The sequence below is a fragment of the Drosophila rhopaloa genome, unplaced genomic scaffold (genome assembly GCF_018152115.1).
Source record: "Drosophila rhopaloa isolate 14029-0021.01 unplaced genomic scaffold, ASM1815211v1 contig_155, whole genome shotgun sequence".
NCBI classification, from domain to species: domain Eukaryota; kingdom Metazoa; phylum Arthropoda; class Insecta; order Diptera; family Drosophilidae; genus Drosophila; species Drosophila rhopaloa.
The window spans coordinates 4986409-5006473 of NW_025335034.1; the positions used below are offsets into that span (position 1 = coordinate 4986409).

General features: G+C 41.3%; 2 protein-coding genes across 14 annotated transcripts in view; both read left to right on the forward strand.

The window, feature by feature from the left end:
• LOC108048751 (cubilin) overlaps positions 1–20065 on the forward strand; it is a 50320-nt gene that overhangs the window by 18110 nt on the left and 12145 nt on the right. For 9 of the 12 annotated variants that reach the window (XR_001769505.2, XR_001769503.2, XR_001769504.2 and 6 more), the window contains 2 exons: positions 968–1702; positions 17600–17626. Coding sequence is in view for 8 of the 12 variants with exons in the window: in XM_017129592.2 (XP_016985081.1) it covers positions 976–1702; positions 17600–17626 (754 nt within the window). In the remaining 4 variants the exon portion in view is untranslated. The remainder of the gene's footprint in view (positions 1–967; positions 1703–17599; positions 17627–20065) is intronic. The other 3 variants (XM_017129599.2, XM_017129595.2, XM_017129596.2) reach the window with 1 other exon arrangement.
• LOC108048753 lies at positions 4182–12978 on the forward strand. 2 transcript variants are annotated; one of them, XM_017129603.2, is made up of 2 exons: positions 4182–4556; positions 12281–12978. In XM_017129603.2, the coding sequence occupies exon 2, from the start codon at positions 12353–12355 to the stop codon at positions 12461–12463; it is 111 nt and encodes a 36-aa protein (XP_016985092.1). In that variant the 5' UTR covers positions 4182–4556; positions 12281–12352; the 3' UTR covers positions 12464–12978. The 2 variants fall into 2 exon arrangements, with proteins under 2 accessions (XP_016985092.1, XP_016985094.1); XM_017129605.2 differs by having other exon boundaries at positions 4182–4514.

Genomic DNA, 20065 nt, shown 5'->3' on the forward strand with positions numbered 1-20065 from the left:
ATTTTTATGGCTTGCAAATGAGGAATGTGTATGCGACACAGGGGCGTAGTTGGTATGGGATTCAGGGGAAGAGCGCTGTGAGAAAAAAACTCGGTTAATGTAGCAAATATTAACAAAAAAATGTATATAAGGAAAGGCTAACTTTCAGTCAATTTCTTATCATTTCCTTGTTATGAGAGTCATTGCTTTTGTATGTATGTCTATGCAAGCTTTTTGTTTACATTTCAATAACAGCCAAAGCTTTCCGTTTACAGTTACACTAAAATTACGTATACGTAAAAGTAACTCTTGGATTGTGTGTAACTCAGCTAGAAGCTTTAAGGATGTGAGCTTTATTGTGCTTTCACTCCCTTACAACTTTTACACATAGATGTAAAACAAAAGCTCCCAAGGGTATGCTATAAACTACATTTTGTCCATAAAACGGCAAATATTTAATGTGTACAAAACGAATTAAATTCAAATATCCAAATCTTATTGCTATACTAAGTATTAAATCTAACATAAAGCTCTTCTAATGGAGATACAGATAAAATAAGATTTAATTTTCTCGTCTTGAGCTCCCTTTCAAAAAAAATTAAACACAACAAACCCTAGAAAGCGCCGAAAAACAAACATTAAGAACTGAACCCTCAGTCAAAACCCCCTTTAAATGGGAGTCGGGGATTTGGCAGATTGTATAAAAAACAGTAAAAGGATTGCCCGGCGGCGTTAACCGAATGGGCGTGCCAGTGGAAATTGATTAAAAAGACAAGAACCCAAATGCTTTGTGATGCTGTCCGTTTCCTTGTGGCGTGTAATCCTCCCGACTGCGCTCGAGGAATCGATAATCAAAGCGATTGGATTATCAAAACTGTATGGCGGTCAACTCCATTTGTCCCTGTGCTCTTTATCCCTTTTCAATTGTTACTTATTGGTTTTTAACATCTATTTCATGAAGTTTTTGCCTTTTCAAATCTCATTTCAGGGCACAACATGGCCTCAGCACAGATACGACATTTCTATAACACACCAACAACAATTTCTTCAACAACAACACGACAACCTTTACTACAACAACAACAACAACTGCAGCAGCACACGAACAACTGCAACAGCAAACGAAAGCAATTTCAAAGCGATACGTTTCTGTGCCACACACAAACACAAAGTGAGTCAGAGGCAAAAGCAGCAGGAGCAACATTATGCCAGTCAACGCTTGCGGCAGCAGCAACAACAGCAAAAGGAGCAGGAGCAACAGGAGCAAGAGCAACAGCAACAGATGATGTACAAGCCAGCGAATGTCGGCAGTCCTGGACCACAGATGAGATCGCTGCCAGCAACAGAAACACCCAGCACAGGATGCGATATCCTTTGGCCGGCAGTGCTGCAACCTGCGATGTTGCTACTGTTCCTGCCGCACGGCAGCAGCAACAGCAGCAATGCCTGGCTCCTACTGCCACTGCTTTGGCTGCTTCTACAGGGACTTCGGAGCAGGATCGCCTCGCCACGAGCACTTGCCTATCACGCCTATCTTCCAAAGTCAGCCAGGACTCTACGAAACAACAACGAAAGCTCTTTCAACACGGCGCCACAACAAGGGACTCCGATGCTTCAACTTCGACGGCTCCGGCAGTCAGCATCCTCATGGATATGCAAAAGTTTGCACGCTCTATATTTCCGCTGGTTATCATCTTCAATCTGCTGCCTTTGTTCTATGCAGGTAAGTGGCACCACTCAATCGAATATTATTATTTAAGTGCGGCTGAAGGGGTTGATTAAACCAGTTTCTGTTAATAGTAAACAAGGTCAATTGTGGGGCTTCAAGTATTATTTCCATTTATAAAAGGTCATTTTAAAGCAATGTTTCCATATTTAAAAGGTCATTTAAATGCAATTACCAAAGTATTTAAGAAATATGGAAGAGGTCATATCATATTGTTATATTTTTTTTTATATTTAGAAATTGAAGTATGTATGATATAATAGTTATTTGCATATAATGCAAACAAACAAATATATAATTCGAAAATTATACGACCCGAAGTCTCTCTCAACGAGTATATTAAGAATTGGTTTCCACTTTTAACAAATATAGTATATAATGTATTGGATATATCTCATAAGTTTATTCGAGGGACCGTGTAAAACCAAATTTGAACTAGGTGTAATTAAGCTTAAATAATAATTTTGAATCCCCAAAGTAAAATACCTAAGTTACTGAAGTTTATGGTGCAGCATTATTTTATTTTCCCTATTAATTTTTGTATAAAAGTTTTTCCTCCTCAATTTCCTTGCTGAACTATAGCACCTAAATCGACTCATGCTAAACAATTTCCCTTGGCACTAATTGCCAAGTCTCCAGTGTCTGTTTTATCCTGAAAGCTTCAAAGACCTCACAGAGTGCTCACTGTAGTCGCTCGGGTTGGTAAATAAATAATTGAAACTGTCGAAGAACATTTGCAAATCTGGCCAAACAACAACTGAGCTCATTATTTATGTACGCAGTCAAATATGTATTGACTGCCGAAGGCAATGGAAAAAATTTAATGACCGGCAAAAGTGAGCGTCCCCGGCAGGAAGGAAGCAATCCGGCACCCAGCCCCTGCTCCTCCGGATCCGAGTTTTCCTCTTTTTTTAAATTCATTGTGTGACAGTTTTTTTGCGTTTCGACTGCTCATTTTTCAAAACACGCACAAAGGCAAAATTTTAACAAAGTTGGGGTCAAGCGAGGTTGAAGCCTAGAAAACAATGCGCTGGGCGGTCTTAATTGCTTCCCAGCGGCAAAAACAATAACAGCATTTTCTGGCCGACCCTTTTGATGGAAAAGTCGCTGGACGGCCTTTGTTGGTGCCGCAAACTTATTAATTAAACGCGCTTATAATTATTTAAGACAAGCTGCCGCCGGAGCAAATTCAATTTGTGATCATTGCCCGATAACCAGAGCTGCAGTAATCAGGGTGAAACGCCGTGGAGAAGCTGCTCAGCTGCCTAATGTGGCAGAAGCGAAGGCAAACAAAAGCGCCGCCATTTCAAAAGAAATCAATGACAATTCGTTAAAGGTCCCCCGGTCTGCCGCCCCCCAATTTTCCACCCCATCCCCACGCGGGACACTTCCCATCATCATCGACATTTGAGCAGCGATTAAAGACAATTGAAGCCGCAGATGCAGGCAGCAGTAGTCTGCTTTCTTATCAGTTTACACAGTGGATGGGAACTTGAGCGCTCTTTGGTTTTCCACTCTCGCTCGGAAAAGCTCGCGCCTGCGCCGCCAGGACCTCCATGTTATCAATTTACCAACAAGCGGAGGGCCGCCGCCGTTTATCAGTTGGCCAGCGAATGTTTGATGGGTTATCCAGCCTTTGTTTGGCCCAAATAAATCGCTGACTTGGCATGCCGGACCACCGATACTAACGGGAGCAGGGAAAGCCAAAGACGCCAGTGCCCCGGGCACAGGTCAAAGTATCTGCGATTCGACGATGCCCCGCACCCGAGAAAAACACACTCCCATTTATCTTGGGCGACGTCTTCGTCGCAGCGTCTGGGTCTAATGAGATTTTCGCCAAATTAAATGAAATCGAAAATTAGGCGCGCCGAGTTTGCTGGCAATTTAAATTGGAGCCGAGGCCAGGCGGCAATTATCCTCACAAAGAGGCCAACGGGCGGAGCATAATGAGCGGAAGCCGAAGTCAAACAAGATTCTCACCTGTCAGCTTTGGAACCCCTGATGGCCGCCACCTGGAATCTGCCAACTGCCATCTGCCATCTGCCACCTGCCAGTTGTCTCAAGTGGCGGCTTTGGGCGGGCGATTAAAGCGCTCGGCGGCCACTCGAACAAACAGAATCGACGGCTCATTGAGCTGAAGCGAAATTAAATCCTGGGGCAAACAACTCCAAGGAGGCACTTCAGAAGGCATCAGCAAGGAATGTGGAATCCGGGAGAAAAGAAGTGCACAAAAACGAAATCATAAATTCAATTTGATTTATTTTAGTTGTGTAGTATTGACGGAGGGCTAACCGCCTTGAGATTCAAATGGAAAAGCTTTCGCTTGATGTCATCGCAGGGTGTTCGCGCTCTCTCTCTTTCTCTCTCTCTTTCTATCGCTTTCCCGACTTTCCGCCTTTCCGTTTTTCCGCCTTTCTCGCTCTCTGCCTTAAATGCCGTGGCAGCAGCCGAATGCGTTCAGTCGATTTCTGTCGGCCGTGCGGCAAACACACAGCTCGCTTTTCAGCCAACTCAACCAGCTCCAGAATCAGCTTTTCAACAGCAGCCTTCGCGTCATTAATCGCATCGTGCGACTGGCCCCACAAACAGTTTTCCCAGCAACGCGCGCACTTTTCCCGCTCTAGGACCTCTGGTTACGACGGTCTTGTGTTTCCGTCTTATCGCTTCGGACGCTCCGGGTCCTTTAGTTTGCATATTTATGTTTGCTTAACTCAACCATTACGTTTCGGTGTCAAAAGCGAATCCAATCCCGGCGATAAGTTGCTGCCTGCCAAACGGAGAGCTTAACAAAGAATTGTACAACACAAAAGTGAATTACAAATCAATTGAGAAGGCCCCTCGGCGGCGAGACGTAAATATTCAAATGGAACTTGATTTACATATTCTTTTGAAATTGCCTTGGCTGTGGTGCACAATTGAGATATTTGGGCTTTATAAGACAGTGGGGTGGGATATTCGTGGTGATCAATTGGGGCAAGATGGCTTGGGTTTGGCAGATCGCCTGAAAAATCGTCTGGTGGAATTATTATATTTGTGGCATTATCCTAAAATGTGTTGCTTAAAAGTGAATATTTTGGCAAAGTAAAAAACAACTTAACTTTTATATCATGTGCTCTTCTTTCCTTTTTGTGTTATCCATTATAACTTGCGGAATAGCGGAAAATATGAACTTTACTGATTCCTATTGATCTTTAAGCCTTAATCTGCTTTAAATTTTACATGTTTAAAGATTTATTTAAAAGTAGGGATGGTAAAGTAAAAATAACTGAATTAAAGCTATTGTTTTTGGCAATGTTCGAATTACATTTGAAATTGTGTGTCATTTAATTTCTTCATCAATTTTTGAAATTCATTTTGTTGAGTCCTAGTAAATGTCAACAATATCGACACTCAGATTCTTGAAATCGGACAACAGCCGTGTATTTAATCGAAAAATTCTCATTTCATGGAAAAGGGTATTATTTGCATTGAGTGAATGTACGTTAGATTAATTTACGTACGAGCGAACTCCCCATTCAGAGGCTCCCACACAAATGCGTTATTAGTTCACATGCACAATAGCCATATATTCCTAATCGGTAACCCTGAGTGCTTTCCTTGGAACGTCCTTACACAGGAGAGCAATCTGGGGAACGAAAGGTTACAAAACGAATTGGAGGCAGGCAATTGTTGAGGGATTTACAACATGGCCCTCGTATTGTTTGCAATGCAGCAATAAAATCCCACACACAGGATAAATGCGGAAAAGGTAGAAGAAAATGGGAGATGGCGATAGGAATGTGTCCACGGCAGTTATGACAACTTGGGCTGGTGCTCACCTGTTCGCCAGCTGCTTAATTGGAGTCAATGTCTGGCGAACTTTCCAATTTCCGTTCGACCCACGAGTGCCACTGACAACTGACAAGTTTGATTTAGGACAGGGCTAAACCTATCATTCTCTTCTTTTAATTTGATATTTTTCAAATTGCTGTACTTATTGAACATACTCAAAAACGACATTTACCAATAACACATTATTATAGTGTTTTTACTTCAAGTATAAAAATTATATTTGCCTTAAAATATACGAAAAATGCAGTAGATAATTTTTGATTTACGTTTGTAAATTCTGTTCACGTTTTATTATAATCGAGGTTAAATCACAGCATCTTAAATAAATAAATAATACAGAATAGTTATTCAAACCTAGCATCCGGTAGTAATAGTGCTGTAAACAAAATAATAATGAACCTGTTCATTTTTAAATTCTGTTCACGTTTTGTTATAACCGTGCTTCAATAATTACAGCCCGCATTACCAATTTGTAAAAATTATGTAATAATTACAGTGAATACAGTTGTTATAAATTGATTGATTTTTAAGTTGGGACAAATCGCTTTGTGTTTATTATTCCGATTGAGAAGATGGCTTATACTGATAAGCGAAAGCGCGTAATGGCCACGACTCTTTTCCATTCCCAAGGAGTTCAAGTCCCCGATCCACAAAAAAGGGGGTTAAGCCTGCAATTTGCATGCAGTTCGGCAATCGCTGAGAGATTGAAACGTGCCAAATGTGCAAACAGAGGGCCGCAATCGTTTTTCCCTCTGTTTGGGTAGCCAACCAGGTGATAAGCAAACATAACCCAACGGGCAACGCCTGGGAAAAGTCTGCGAAAGGGCTTGGAAAACTCAACCCTTTTTTCCAGCTGAGACATTGCCACTAAATCAAGCCACTGCCGCCAGGTAATAGAGAGATAAAATTTGCTACGTGTGGAAAATGTGTAAAAAAAAGAGATCCGAGTAACTTTGCAAATAATGTTGGAAGCCACTCGAGTGTTTAGGACCCTCACGCATAAATTATTTATTCATTTGCCGTCGCCGGGTTTTTATATGCATCGTTAAAATTTCTGTTGGGGTCTCAAAGTGAATTTCGGGTACGGAGTCCCCAACTGTGACCCACCTCCGAATCGAAAATAGGGTTTTTACTTTGGCTATTTTATAATGAGCTGCACTGGATTCGCTTCCAGGCTGCTAAACCGTTGCTCACATGGTTTCCCTTTGCTTTTTTGCTCCTTTGTTCGGCTTTCGCTTTTGCCAGCGATTTTCCCGCCGGCTGGTCGCGAGGAAAACTACGTGGAACAGCTGTGGGCGGTGGTCGGAGGGCGTGGTCGGTTTCCATTGAAGGTGTTTATTTATTTTTTGTTTGTGTTAGCATTCAAAAAGTATTTCTTTGCACTCCCATTTGTTCTGTTTCCGTTTTAGCTATTTTCCAACAAAAATTATATTAATACCCCATGAATGCGGGTCAACGTTGCGTATGAGCCACGTTTTTTCGAAATATTTTTTATTCAAACCCCGACCCGAAACTAATTAGCGCCCTGTGCCGAGTGCTTGTTGTTTTGAAGGCTTTCTGCAGCAGCTTTTGCCAGTAGCCAGCGTGTCCACGTCATGTGATATGAGCTGGGAAATATTGTTAGAAAAATGCTGCAACTTTTTCATTACATCAACTTGACGGCTGCCAAGTGAAAACTTTTTAGCAACCAGCAGGAACAGTTGGAAAAGCGAGGAAGAAGGGTAAAGGACGGGCATTGCCAGCTGTGGATGCTGTTTCTTTAATTTGTATTTAGTTAGCGGATGATGCTAATGAGTTTGCTGATTAAAAAGGGACCGCCTTTTGATGTCCCACCTCTGAAATTTAATTTGCACAAGGTTTAGAGGCCTTAAGACTTTATTAACTGACAATAGCGGGCCATAATTTATGCAGCATGCGATGAAACAATATTCGCAGACCTTTTCATGCCCCTCAAAAGCTAATAGAAACTGGCTGAGCCAATCAATTACGGGCAGTTCACAAAGTTGAAGTCATTCTCACTTAGTTGCAGCCAGTCCATCAATCTTCTAATCAATCTGGACAAAGCAAATAGCCAGCTAAAGTTTCCCCTTGCATTATGAATTTATGGGGCCGTGGGGAAACCAAGCGAAAACTATGCCGATTTCAATAAAAATCATTAACCGAGCACTCAAAGACCGATTCGATTGAGTTTCTGTGTGGGTGGGCAGAACTTTCCGACACATTAAATATGAATGAAATACCACGGTAATTAAGCTAAACAGAGAAAGATAAACAAACCGCAAATGGTCATAAAATGCGATGAGGTGGCGCCATACAAATGAACTTCTTTGGCCAAACACATTTCCAATCGAATTATAAATAAACAGAGGCTGCCTGAACAAAATAAACCCCGACAGGAAGCCAATTCAAATAGCCCGAGTCAGCGCCGTTCGCGAATTCCTCATTTCTAATGGCGTTGGCAAACAGAACTCGATGGCCTTATGGCTGATTACCCAATTTGAATTTTCAATATTTCCGGGAATCTTAATTTCAGGCTGGTAAATGCGAATTATTTCGTTTGAATCTGATGTGCTGCCTACAAATGCGCATACAAGGAAAATGAATTCACTTATCCAGAAAGATGAGGCTTTAAGGCGGGAATTTCATTAATCTTTGTCGCACGTTCCTTGGCATATTAAAATATCTCTTTTGTGATACGTGAATATATATAAAACGAGACAAACGAGAGTCGAGCATCTTTGTGTAAGCTTTAAAAATCTCCCCCATAAAAGCCAACGTGAAACATGCAACAAGCTGGGTCAGGAAGCGGGTCATAAGAAGGCCATCCACCAGCTACTGTGTCGAGGTTACACCCACTCTACCACTCTCCCACTGGCACACACATGCCTGCATGCGAGTATAAATCCCCCATTCATGTGGGATACAATGAGGCCCAGACGCTTGTCCAAAGAAATAAGACAAAGGACACACAGAAATCAAGTTTAAGTGCAGTTGAAGGCGGAAACGTGAGCTTGGTACACGAGGAGAAACCCTATGAACATATTACTCATTAAAATACAGTCAATCTTATAAATTTTTAATGGAATATTTGAAACAATACCACAGTTAACATATTAAAATAGCTCACATATTTACTTAAATCTGAATTTGTGCATTATTTTGCTAAACTCTCTTATCGGTTAAGAATTATTATACTATGCCGTACAAATCGTATCTTTTGAGCTACACTACATATATATCAAAATCAGTTCTGATTTCAATCATACTCAACTACTGCTTTTAAAGCTCGATCTGTTTTTATGACACTCAATATTAAAATCACTTTTAAATAAATAAATCATTGAATACGATAATTACCCATAAAAAAAGGGGAAGATGATAATAGATAATAATTTTAATTACAATATATATTTAAACTGCAGAGCAGAACAGCAATTAATTTAATTTTTTCGAACTTCTGCGTTGATTTAACATAACGATTACAGTTTATGTGTGTCAATACCTATTATTGTCATATTGGTTATATATATATCTGTATCAAGATATGGGGGAGCTTAACCTGACTGTCTATTGGTGCCCGCTTTTAAATCAGAACCGTGCACTGGCAGTGGCCAAGTGTCGCCAAAACAAGTGCAATTATTTTAATGCACTTTTGACTTTTGACATCGCAAGACAGCACAACAACACGGCGACAGCCTTAAAGCACTGTTCGAGCATTTATGCGGCTATTGTCCCGACACACACTCGTGCAGGCCCACAAACTCAAACACAACACAAATACAATCGCAATCGCACGGCACTCGGCGGAGAGGACTCCTTGAGTCGCATCCTCCAAGGTCGCGCCGTGCAGTTGAACTTGACAAAGGATTTGCCTGGCATTCGCCTGGCGGCTTTAATTCCGCATGCAATTTCATAAACGTTTTCCTCCTCGACCCGTGCAATTTTTCATAATTTTTTTTCTTTGCGCCGACTGGGCTGGGTAGTCAAGTTAACCCTACAACGATTCGCTGGCGAAACAAATTGAATTTATGTGCCAGCGCACACGAGAGCACGCAGAAATGTTGCCAACGTCACTGGCAGTCGACGATGGGCGATGCCTACGCACTTCAGGGGGCCGTTCCACCCCTTTCTTCTCCCCCGTCAGCAACCTCCCCCCCGACCCCTGTGTGGCCACGTCATGGCCCATTTGTTCTATGACCTCTCACCCTCCGCTCGAAAGGGCTGTCTTTCTTCAGCATAAACAAATTTTGCAAATGTGCGCATAAAACTTACGAAATTGCAAAAATTTATTTTATTTCACAACACACACAGCGTGGCAGTGACAAGCGCCTTTCCTCGGCATTTCCTTTGTTTTGTTGGCTGATATGAGGGGCTGGTATCCTGTCATCTTGGCCTCCGTTTATCTGTGTTTGTGGCTCGTCGCCTTCTGGCGCTAATTTAATTAAGACTCATAGACAAAGAAGCCGGACGGACCAACAATATGTGTCAGTGCAATGTGTTGTAAATCTTTTCAAGAGACTCCCCGGCCCTCGAGTATTCAGGAATAAACAAATATAAAATATCATTTCGTCCTTTTATCGTCAGCCATAAAACACAAGCGCACACAATTGAGTCAAGTACTCGGCCACGTTGCGTATACGACTCGTTGGCCGGGCGGTGGCTGCATTTCATTTAATTTTACGCCTGCCGCTCGGCAAACATAATTTGATTGATGCGCCTGCGGCTTACATGTGTAAGCTAAAAATAAACTGATAAATTGACTTATTACAACATAATTCGCCAGCCTGCAATGTTGAGGGGCATTTTAAGTTTTTGTCAAATGTTTTTTTTTTTGAAAATTATGTATATTATATATAGGGGTATGTAAAAAAGACAGACAGGAAAGCATAATTTATGCACGGCCCAAGCCCAGGTAAAATGGGTTTTGCGGGGCAAGCGGAAGACGAGTATTTCATTAATATTAATTGACCAATTCAAAGGGACAGCAACAAAAAACAATTGAGTCACGAAAACAAGGCGTAATAAAGGCCTAAAAGCCAGTTTGTTCCAGACATACTTGGATATTTTTTTGAACGTACTCGGAGTCCAGACAAATGGGCCCAAATAAATAAAAATAAATATTTAAATAGCCAAGCCTTTTAACCAAAATTCGCGCAGCGGGGAAGCCACTAAGTGCGGTAAAATCAAACGGAAAAATGGAAACTGCCACAAACATTGACAAGACCTGCTTTTGATCCCAAGTAGGGCAAATTATTTGCGTGAGCGGCTCAATTAAAAGGCTGTCCCCAGCACGTGGCCCCGAGTGCTAGCTTAAAGCACCAACCTCTATCCTTAAGCTCCTTGAATTTGTTGTCCTTTTGTCCCGTTGGCTGTTCGCTGTGAATTGAATTCGTGTTGCCATTGATAACGACTGACAGCAGCTGTAGCCATTTATACGAGAACTGGGTCTGGGTCTGCATTAGTTTTTATATTCAATTCCGTTTACCTTCCATTTGGCACTGCAAAAACTTATCAAAATTGTTGCCCGTCTGGTTCCTGTTTCGACCAGCAATGTCAGCGACGTTTCAATGGCCACAGCCATTTTCACTGGCGCAAAAAGAGAAAAGCGAAAAGTGAACATTTATTTGATGTTTTTACACTCTTTAAACGAGGCTCGATAATTCGATGTGCTTGGGCACTTCACGACCGTAAAATATAATACACATTTTGTGCCAAACTTTCAGCCGGAGAAAAATCTTTTTTATTTAGTTTGGCCGCGATTAATTTCAAAAACAATTTAGACATTGAAAATATTACGATTAAATACATTATGATACTTAATGTAACTATCAGTATACTATTACATTAGTTTAACTGATAACCTTTTCAATGGTTGCTTAATAATATAGACATTTAAATATATTTAGGACAATCGAAGCAGATCATGTTAAAATGAACCATTTCCCCTTCATTAGAGACTCTATGCTTCGTCTAGTGTAAAGAAACTTTTACACAATCACTTCCATTTTATTTTTATGTTTTATTTTCATTTTGCAATGAATCAAATGAATGGCTTGTCAAGGTTTGTTTCGATGTAATTGAATTTTTCGCCTCCCTTCGCTCGGGCTTACAGCAGCGATAATTAAGTATACGTGTCGTGTGGCAAGCTGCCATGTCAGGACTCATAATGCACTGGCAATTATCGTCAGGACGGCGGTGGATGAGCAGCACAGCTCAACAGCTATTAGATTGGATAATAGACACTTGAAATTGCATTCAGCTGGCTGGAAGTGCATGGACCCACTCTCCGGCCGGACAGCATTAATCATGTGTCAGTGGCAGACAAAGGACTCCCTTGGACAGCTCGGCTCGCCCTCGTGGGCTGTGATTTTTGGGCGAATTCCCAGTCGAGCGGCTCTCTTGATGAAGTGCGTATGGGCCGGGTGGGGAGGCATATCACACATACGCACTGGAGGCGACAAGTTTTGGGCTGTCCACAGGCTGTCGGGCATTTCATGCACAGTCGAGCGGCTGATAGGCAGTCCTCGCAATTTATGGCAGGCAATTTGTTTCTGTGGGCGGTGGGCGATAGGTGGTGGTTATGGCATTTGTCAGTGCCATTCGTGGGGGGGGAAGGGGGCGGGAGACTTATGACAAGTGACGACCCAGTGGATCGACCGATAATCTCAACTGTGCACAGCCAGGCAATCTCAATCGCAGACCCTGGCAATATGCAAATATCCACTTTCTCTCCCAAACATCCAGATAGAGCATATCGGGTAAATACCACCCGATTCCATTTCAAAAGTGAGCCGCTAAGGGAGAAAAAGTCCCCGCATGAGTAACAGCGCTATGGTGGCCGTGGCCATCTGCTGCATCCTCGTCCTGCTGGCCGTCTTCATTGTGATCATCATAGTCGTCGGGCAGACCATCGAGGAGCCCAAATGAGACATGCTCCAGCTGGGACCTGGCAACTTCCCAGATGGATAACAGAGGCCCCCCAATTGTTAGTTTGCTGGGGCCCGCCAGCAAAAATCGTTGCCACCTCATCAGCATTTGCAAAATCACCAATATCATCTCCACCCGACAGAAAATTAGCGGAGGAAACAGAAGGTGCAGAAGGATCAGTAGAAGCGGAGGAAATGCGTCCCGTCGTCAGTATCCATTGGCTGTGATGTGAAATTTTTTGAATTTGTGAAGCAAAAATCAATCGAGAAATCAACCCAACACAAAAGGAGCAACTAAATTTTTGAACATTCCGCACCCTAAGGACACACATCTTCATGTAGCATTTCGGTGTGTTAAGTGTTGTTAATATAAATGTATATATAGACACACAATCTATGAATACAAAAATATATAGATATGTAGACAGACTTATGTACTTATATATGGATATATATGTGTAACCCAACCGTCGTAACGTTGCGTTCTTTTTTATAAAAGTGTTGTTAACAAACCGATTTTTATTGATGTTTTATTGATGTTGAATACAACGTATATACATGCATACCCACACGCAAGTGGAATAAGTTTACATTAAAAGTCCAGCGAAGTCAAAATTGATGAGCGGAAATCTCGGTAAGCGCAGGATGCGGAAGTAGAAGGATGAGCAGGACAATAGGGAATGCAACTGGAGAGCTCAATTGTTTATTATACCGTAAGATCATATCAAATCGGAATGAATGATGCCAGCAATTGCACTTGTTAATTGCACAGCAATGGAAGCGAATCCCAGATGGGAATCTGCAGGAACTGGAGTATAAATATACCTACTTATATATGGGAGATATGAATTATATAGCGGAGATATGCATTTTATATATCAAAAAACTTTTATATAAGTTTTACGTGTACGTGTACCTAGAAGTAGCCAAATCTTGTGTATACAACAAAAATAAGCTGTTATCAACTATGTAACTTACTCAATTCAAATAAATGGAATATGAAACTTTAACAAACCATTAAATTTAATTAATGATAACCCCCAACCCCCTCAACTACTCCAATTAAATCAATTCAACGCAAAACGTACGTGCGCTGTAAACGATAAAAAATAACTTCCACTTAATTCAATTTTAATCAATGCAAATGCCAGACTCAGCAAGCACAATATTCAACAAATGATCAATGCGCGGTGAATACATTAATATATTAATTGAATATAAACATCAACAACAATGGCCAGTGTCAGAGCAGAGAGAAAGGTAAGCCGAACATAGACATATTAAAGCAGTGAAAAATGACTTTTTACGATTTTCCTTTCCCAAAGCATTTTATTTGAATACACAAGAACCACTTGATGTTTAAAGCCAGCTAGACACAGCTCCTTCTCCTGCGAGGGAGGGCAATAAAGTTTCATTGGTGCAGGCTCCTGTCAATTTGATTAAAATTGATATGCCCAGTTACTTGAGCCAGCTGCAGTCCAAGATCCAGAGTCGGAAATCTAATAGTTTGGAGTGACGGAGGACTCGTTCCCAGGGGCTTGGTGAAGGAAACTGCTGGCATATAAATCGGGGAAGGATCCAGGGTGACGAACAAAAAGTCAACTTGATGAATATTTCCACCTCAGTCCGCATCAAGTAATCATAAAGTGATGGAAATTCAATTTACACAGCATTAAATATGGCAAAATGGGCCAACTTGGGGGTGGCAATTTATTTGTGTTTTTATGTTTTGCGTTTGTGTGGTTTATTATTATGCAGATTAGGGCAAGTTCTACCTTTACCTTTTGGCTTCACCGACTTTACCCACTTGATTCTCGTGTGTCTGAGTGTGCATAAAAAGCCGCCCCGAGCAGCTTGAACACGCCCCCTTCGGCCTCCTCCTCCGTATGCAAATTACGTTTCATTTTGAATTTCTGCTACCTTTTTGCCAGAGTAAGCCAGCACACACACACTCGCACGCTTTATGGGCATTCAATGCCTTGGCCAAATTGAAGCTGACGGCAAATGTCACGTTTTATGACTGCGTTTGCATATCAACAGTTTCGTGTGTGTGCTTGAGGTGTGTGTGGCGTGTGTGTAGCGTGTGTGTGAGCTGCATCCGATGCTAGAAACACTCGAAATGTTCGAGTGCCCATCTGGTTTCTCACTTAGTCAGCATTATGCAAATGGCCTGCTCTTTCCAATTTCAATTTGTTTGTTTATGAATTGCTGCTAACACAAATTAATTGTCGAATTCCAGGGCAGATTGTCGACTGGCATTAGTGGGCGGTTTTCAGTGGGCGCGGAAGTGAATCCCAATCGGAATCTGAATCCAAGTACAAATCCGACAGTGCGCAAAAGCAATTATCCGAAGGAAATTGCTCAATTAGAAAGTCGAAATCGAAAGCCAAACTAAAACACACAAAAACGGAGAAAACACAGCCAACAGAGGCCGATGCAATTAAAAGACAAGATATTTAAGTAGGAAAACTACATAATATCCATAAGTTTAAAATATCCACAGAAAATGGTGTTTTAACATTGCATAATAACGATTATAATACAAAGGAAAACCTTATGAGCTTAATTTGAATTATCTTTTACCAACTCTATGAAAATTTTTTGTATGATTTTTCTTTGGAAAAAGTTTGTCTCTTTCGATTATTTCGGAAAAGAAAAACTATCTTATTATTTTCGCTTATATTTGCATGATGAACTCCCCACAATGGCAGCCAGATAGCTCCAGGAATTGCAGTCAGCGATGTGTAAAGCTCAGATAGAAGATGTCCAGCTAATGTTGGCAAAATTAGAGAAGGCAGGCGGCAGATCCAAGGACAAAATGGAGGGAGAAAGTAAACTGCTGCCTAATGACTCGAAATTTAATGCAGTTTTGTGAAATGTAGCAAAACCAATTGACTGGCTAGTTTTGGGGGAGGATTTTCGCACAAGTCATGGCCAAAGTGGACTGAAAAATGGCGCTGAGTCAACTGTCAATTAATCAATTTAGCCAGCCCTCAAGCTGGCTAGGCAATCAATTTAATGTGGGCACATTAAGAACACAAAACAGTTGCTAGGATGTAACAAATGTTGGTGTTTTTAAAACCAAATTACAACCGTGGAAAATAATTCGACAACAAACAGAGATTTGCCCACGCACACACAATGGGCATATTTTTCATCTGTGGCATATACTTTTTGTAGCTCCTGTTTCTGATGTTTTCGGCATTTCTGTGCTTCCTCTCGGCCGTGTCGCTACGCATTTTAATGCCGCCGGCGAGTCGGTCTCAGATTTATGGCCATTTATTGAGCATAAGTGTTGGCAATTTATGAACCAGCCGCGCCCAGTTCCCCCACTCTAAAATGACATTTTAATAAGCGACTAAGAAGGCAGAGCTACTGTGTGTGTCTTTGTGCTGAAATGAAGATTTATAAACCACCCCGGGGTAGTTTCAACTCCCGAAAGTCGGGTTCAGCACACCCATAAATCTCCCACAGAATCTTGTTTAGTTTATTGAATTATCAGCGGGCGGATGTGTGGGTGGGTTTGCCATTGCCTGACATAAAACTAAAGGAAATATCAAACACGTGCGCCAGTCACAGGACACTTATGTAAATACATTCCCCTCGGCTCCCCGTCTCCGTTTATATTTATAGTTTTATTTGTCTAAGGTTTGCTGTTGCGGCATTTAAATTTGCCCCGCTTCGACTTATCTACATCTCGCGTATTTTGCTCATTTGCCACACACACACTCCGCGTTCCCTGTCCTTTGGCACACGCATTTCCACTTAATTTTCCTGACTCATTTAAATAAATTTGTTTGGTTTCTGTAGCCTTAAGTATGCAGAACACGTTTTGGGGAAAATCTGAGAAATATAATTTTCTATAGCATACTTTTTGGGGCCAACAACATCGACTGGCAATTATGAGAAATACTCCAAAATGTATGTATTTCTTTTAAGTAACAGTAAACTCCTACTGGTAGAATAAGGAAAATTCTTTCCAAAAATAATAAGGACCAACGCCGCAAAAACCTCAAGACCACACAGGAAAAGAGAAGCCAATGAAGTGCTGCATTCGTAATGGCAAACCGAAACGAAACTTTGCACACACCAAAGGAAGACAACAAATTAAAACTTTAAGCTTCGAGGCACCGCAAAAGAATAATTTCAATGTCTAAAATCTTAACATTGACAGCAGATGCTGCAGAAAAGGACCACTAGATCAGGGTTACGGCACAGTGCAGGCCACTTCAGAGGCAGCGCAACTCAAACCCGAGCCCCCACCAGCGATGTGCACTTGGCATCAATCAATAATTGCCCATTGAAGGCAGCTGGTGGAAGACTAGTTGGTTGGCTGCTCTAACCGATGCCACGCCATGATTGATTAGCGGCATGCAACACGAGGTGCTTCAGCAGAAACCCGACTAGACAGCATAATATGGCGCTTATTGAATTGAGTCCTTTGGCCGCCCTTCTTCCTTTCGTTTCTTTTCCGTGCCATGGCCACAGGACTGGCTGCTGGTGATATTGCATTGTATCTTTAAAATCGCCTGTGCAGGCAGGGCACTCAAGGATGCTCGAGTGGCAAGTCGGTGTTCTTATCCGCCCCCTCAATCTCTTTGACTGCCGCTTGCATTTCCATTATGTCAATTTTCTCCTTCTTCTCGGGTCATTTAATTGCCACCCCTTATTAACCCCGAAAAGAGAAGAGATGCATCCAGCACCTTTACACTAAAAGAATTTTTTTGGACTGCTACATAAATCTCTTACAATCTATTTAATGCGAAAATTAATCTGTGAATGGTTATAAGCTCTAGTTAATTTTACCGGAAACAATCCAAAGATTTAAAAACCTGTAGCACTAAAGATTAAATTAAAAAAAGAATTCAATAATGAGATCCTTTTTTTTAACAATTAATCAGGAATGTTTTTTATTACTGATAATGAGTTGTGAGTTTTTAAGAATATATCTTGGGTAGTAATTTATAATGGCTAAAGCATCGTAAATTTAATTTAATGCAAATGGGGTATTAATATATAATTACAATAATATATCACAGATATTAATTAATTTTCAGCACCTTTATTTTTGTGCAGCTCCTTGATTTCAGAAAAACATTTAATTCATATTGACTCTTTCCTCTCTTTTTCGTTGCAGGTACGTTCGCAAGAGTTAATCAAAAGCGTGAGTAGCTGCCACAGGCAATTTTATTATTTGCCACTTATTGATATAAAAGTTCTTGGTTCAACGTAGTCAAAAGTTCAAAGTTGAAGCGAGCCTCAATTGCAGTTATCGAGTTCAGGGGCCTCCAAAAAGTGCATCAATAAATTCAAAAGAGTTTAGGCCAAAGCTTGAGTGAAGGCCAGAAGGGATTTCAAATGCAATATGAAGTTGTTCAAAAGTTGGGAATAACTTTGGCCACGAGTGTCTTACTTAGCTGTGTAGCCCCCGGGGCGAATGCGTGATATTAATTATGGGTATAACCCACTCGCCAAAGCCATTAATAAGCTCTTAGATAATCACTTGAATTTAATCACCCTGCTAATTGGCAATAAATTAGACTCAATTTACCTAATAGACAACACAAATATGCACTAAAGAGCCTGCAATATAATATGCATAATTATTCCAGCCACCTAGGTGAACTAACCAGACCCGAAACCAGAACCATAACCAAAACCAGCAACGAGACTTAAGCGGCAGCTGTTTCTGAGATGCCTATCCTTAGTCATAGAATCTCATCATCGTCATGGCCTTCGTCTCTTACCTGCCTTCGTCTTAATCAACGCGTTTTATCGTCATGATTTTATTTTTCGGCCTGGAATAAACTATTAAGAAAACTCATTTTCATGAAAATCCACTTTAATTGCTGTTGCTGTTGTCGGTGTTGTTGCCACCGTTGTTGCTATTGCCCCATCTGGGGACGTGGTTCCGTCAGCAAGGCGGACAGATACAATCCACTTAGAAAATATAAGGCCCCTATAATATAGAAGTTTGGTTTTTAAATCTTAATAGCTTTTAATTAACCTACAAATTAGTTAATAGTATTTTCCAGATTTTAATTTCTGAACAAATTTAATAAAATTTTGAAGGTTGAAGGCTTGTTTGACTTTTTGTCTTGTACATTGCATAAGCACTATTGCTAAAAGAATACAAATTAAATCAATACCATCAGCAACCTAAAACTACTCAACGCAAAGTGCCTTTACGTAAAACAATAAGATGTTGCTGGCATGACAGGAGGAAATAGAGAAAAAACCTTGTCAAAAATAAAAACTGTCAAATCACAGAAGCCTAATAAAACATTAAACACAACGGCCTGTCATTTGCTAAGCTTTTTCCATCAGTATTTTCTCTCAGTGAGTCCAACACCAATCCGTGGCGGTGGCTGTATGAGAACGGCATGCCAGGCACCAATAAAACAACATAAGGCGCTGTGCCGTCTCTTCTGGTTTTGGGCCTGGTATTTGGCGAACGGTGTTACTTGTAAATTTAACGCAAATTGTCTGTAACATGAGCTCCTCCACGAAGGTGTCGGAGGGGATTCCGGGGCTGGGAATGGACACGGAGAATTGGTCTGTGGATCGGTTGGTTCTGGAGGAATGGAAGGTGTTGGGGGAGTGGCTGAAGGCACTGTGGGTGGCGGTGAAAGTGCCAACAGCAGTGGCAGCCATTAAATTTTCAAGAAGTGTACACTCGAGCAGGAAACCCAGGCAGACGACAGCAGTAGGCAGAATCAGGTGACGGGGAAGGGAAAGGAGGCCGTAGACAGACAGAGCCACTAAAGATTATATGTGCAGATGGGCGACAAAAGTGTCGCATTGGAATCACCAACTAACGCAGGTCTTGATTTGAAAAGCAACTTGAACGTACGACTCAAGTTACTAGTTTTCAAATAGTTCAAAAACTTTAACTAGACTTCCTCAAAAAGTTAATCTATGGAGCTTTAGTTTTACTAAGCCAGTGAAAATGTGCAGAGTACAATCAGGAGATATACCAACTGGAATGCAGAGGAAAAGAGGGTTGTCAAAGTGAGAAATTGAAAACAAGAAAGGTTAAGAAATGAAAGGAAATCTTGTTTCCATATTATTTCTTGTAATGGCTTTTTAGATTTTCTAAGATAGTACATGAATTTGAGTCTTGAATTTGGGTACTCATTTCCCACAGTGCGGAAATTGTTCAGCAGTGCGATCATTTCGTTCAGGATTATTAAATTCTCGAGAACCCAAGGAAATTCCCTTACACTCGATTGTCGCCTGGCTGATTTTGTGTGTGTGAGTGAATGTGGGCTTATTAGTGGTCTTACGTGCCTTCTGGGAAACGTTTTCGTCATCGGCAGCATTATGCGTCTCGGTTTCAGTTTCTGTGCGGGAGCATTTAGTGACACGCATCCTTGGGGCGCTATTAACGCCAGACCGCAAGGGCAAGGTGGTCGCAAGCCCATCTGCCCGCCCCCCCAATTACACCTGTTCGCAAAACGGTAAATATATTTAGCAGACAACTTGTTTGCCCAATGGAATTGCTGCCATTTAACAGCTTTTCATTGCTTCAGTTAGTTTTTACGGCATGCAATTAAAAGCTGCAGCATTGTGCAGGCTTTTATTCGAGCTGATGGCATTGAAA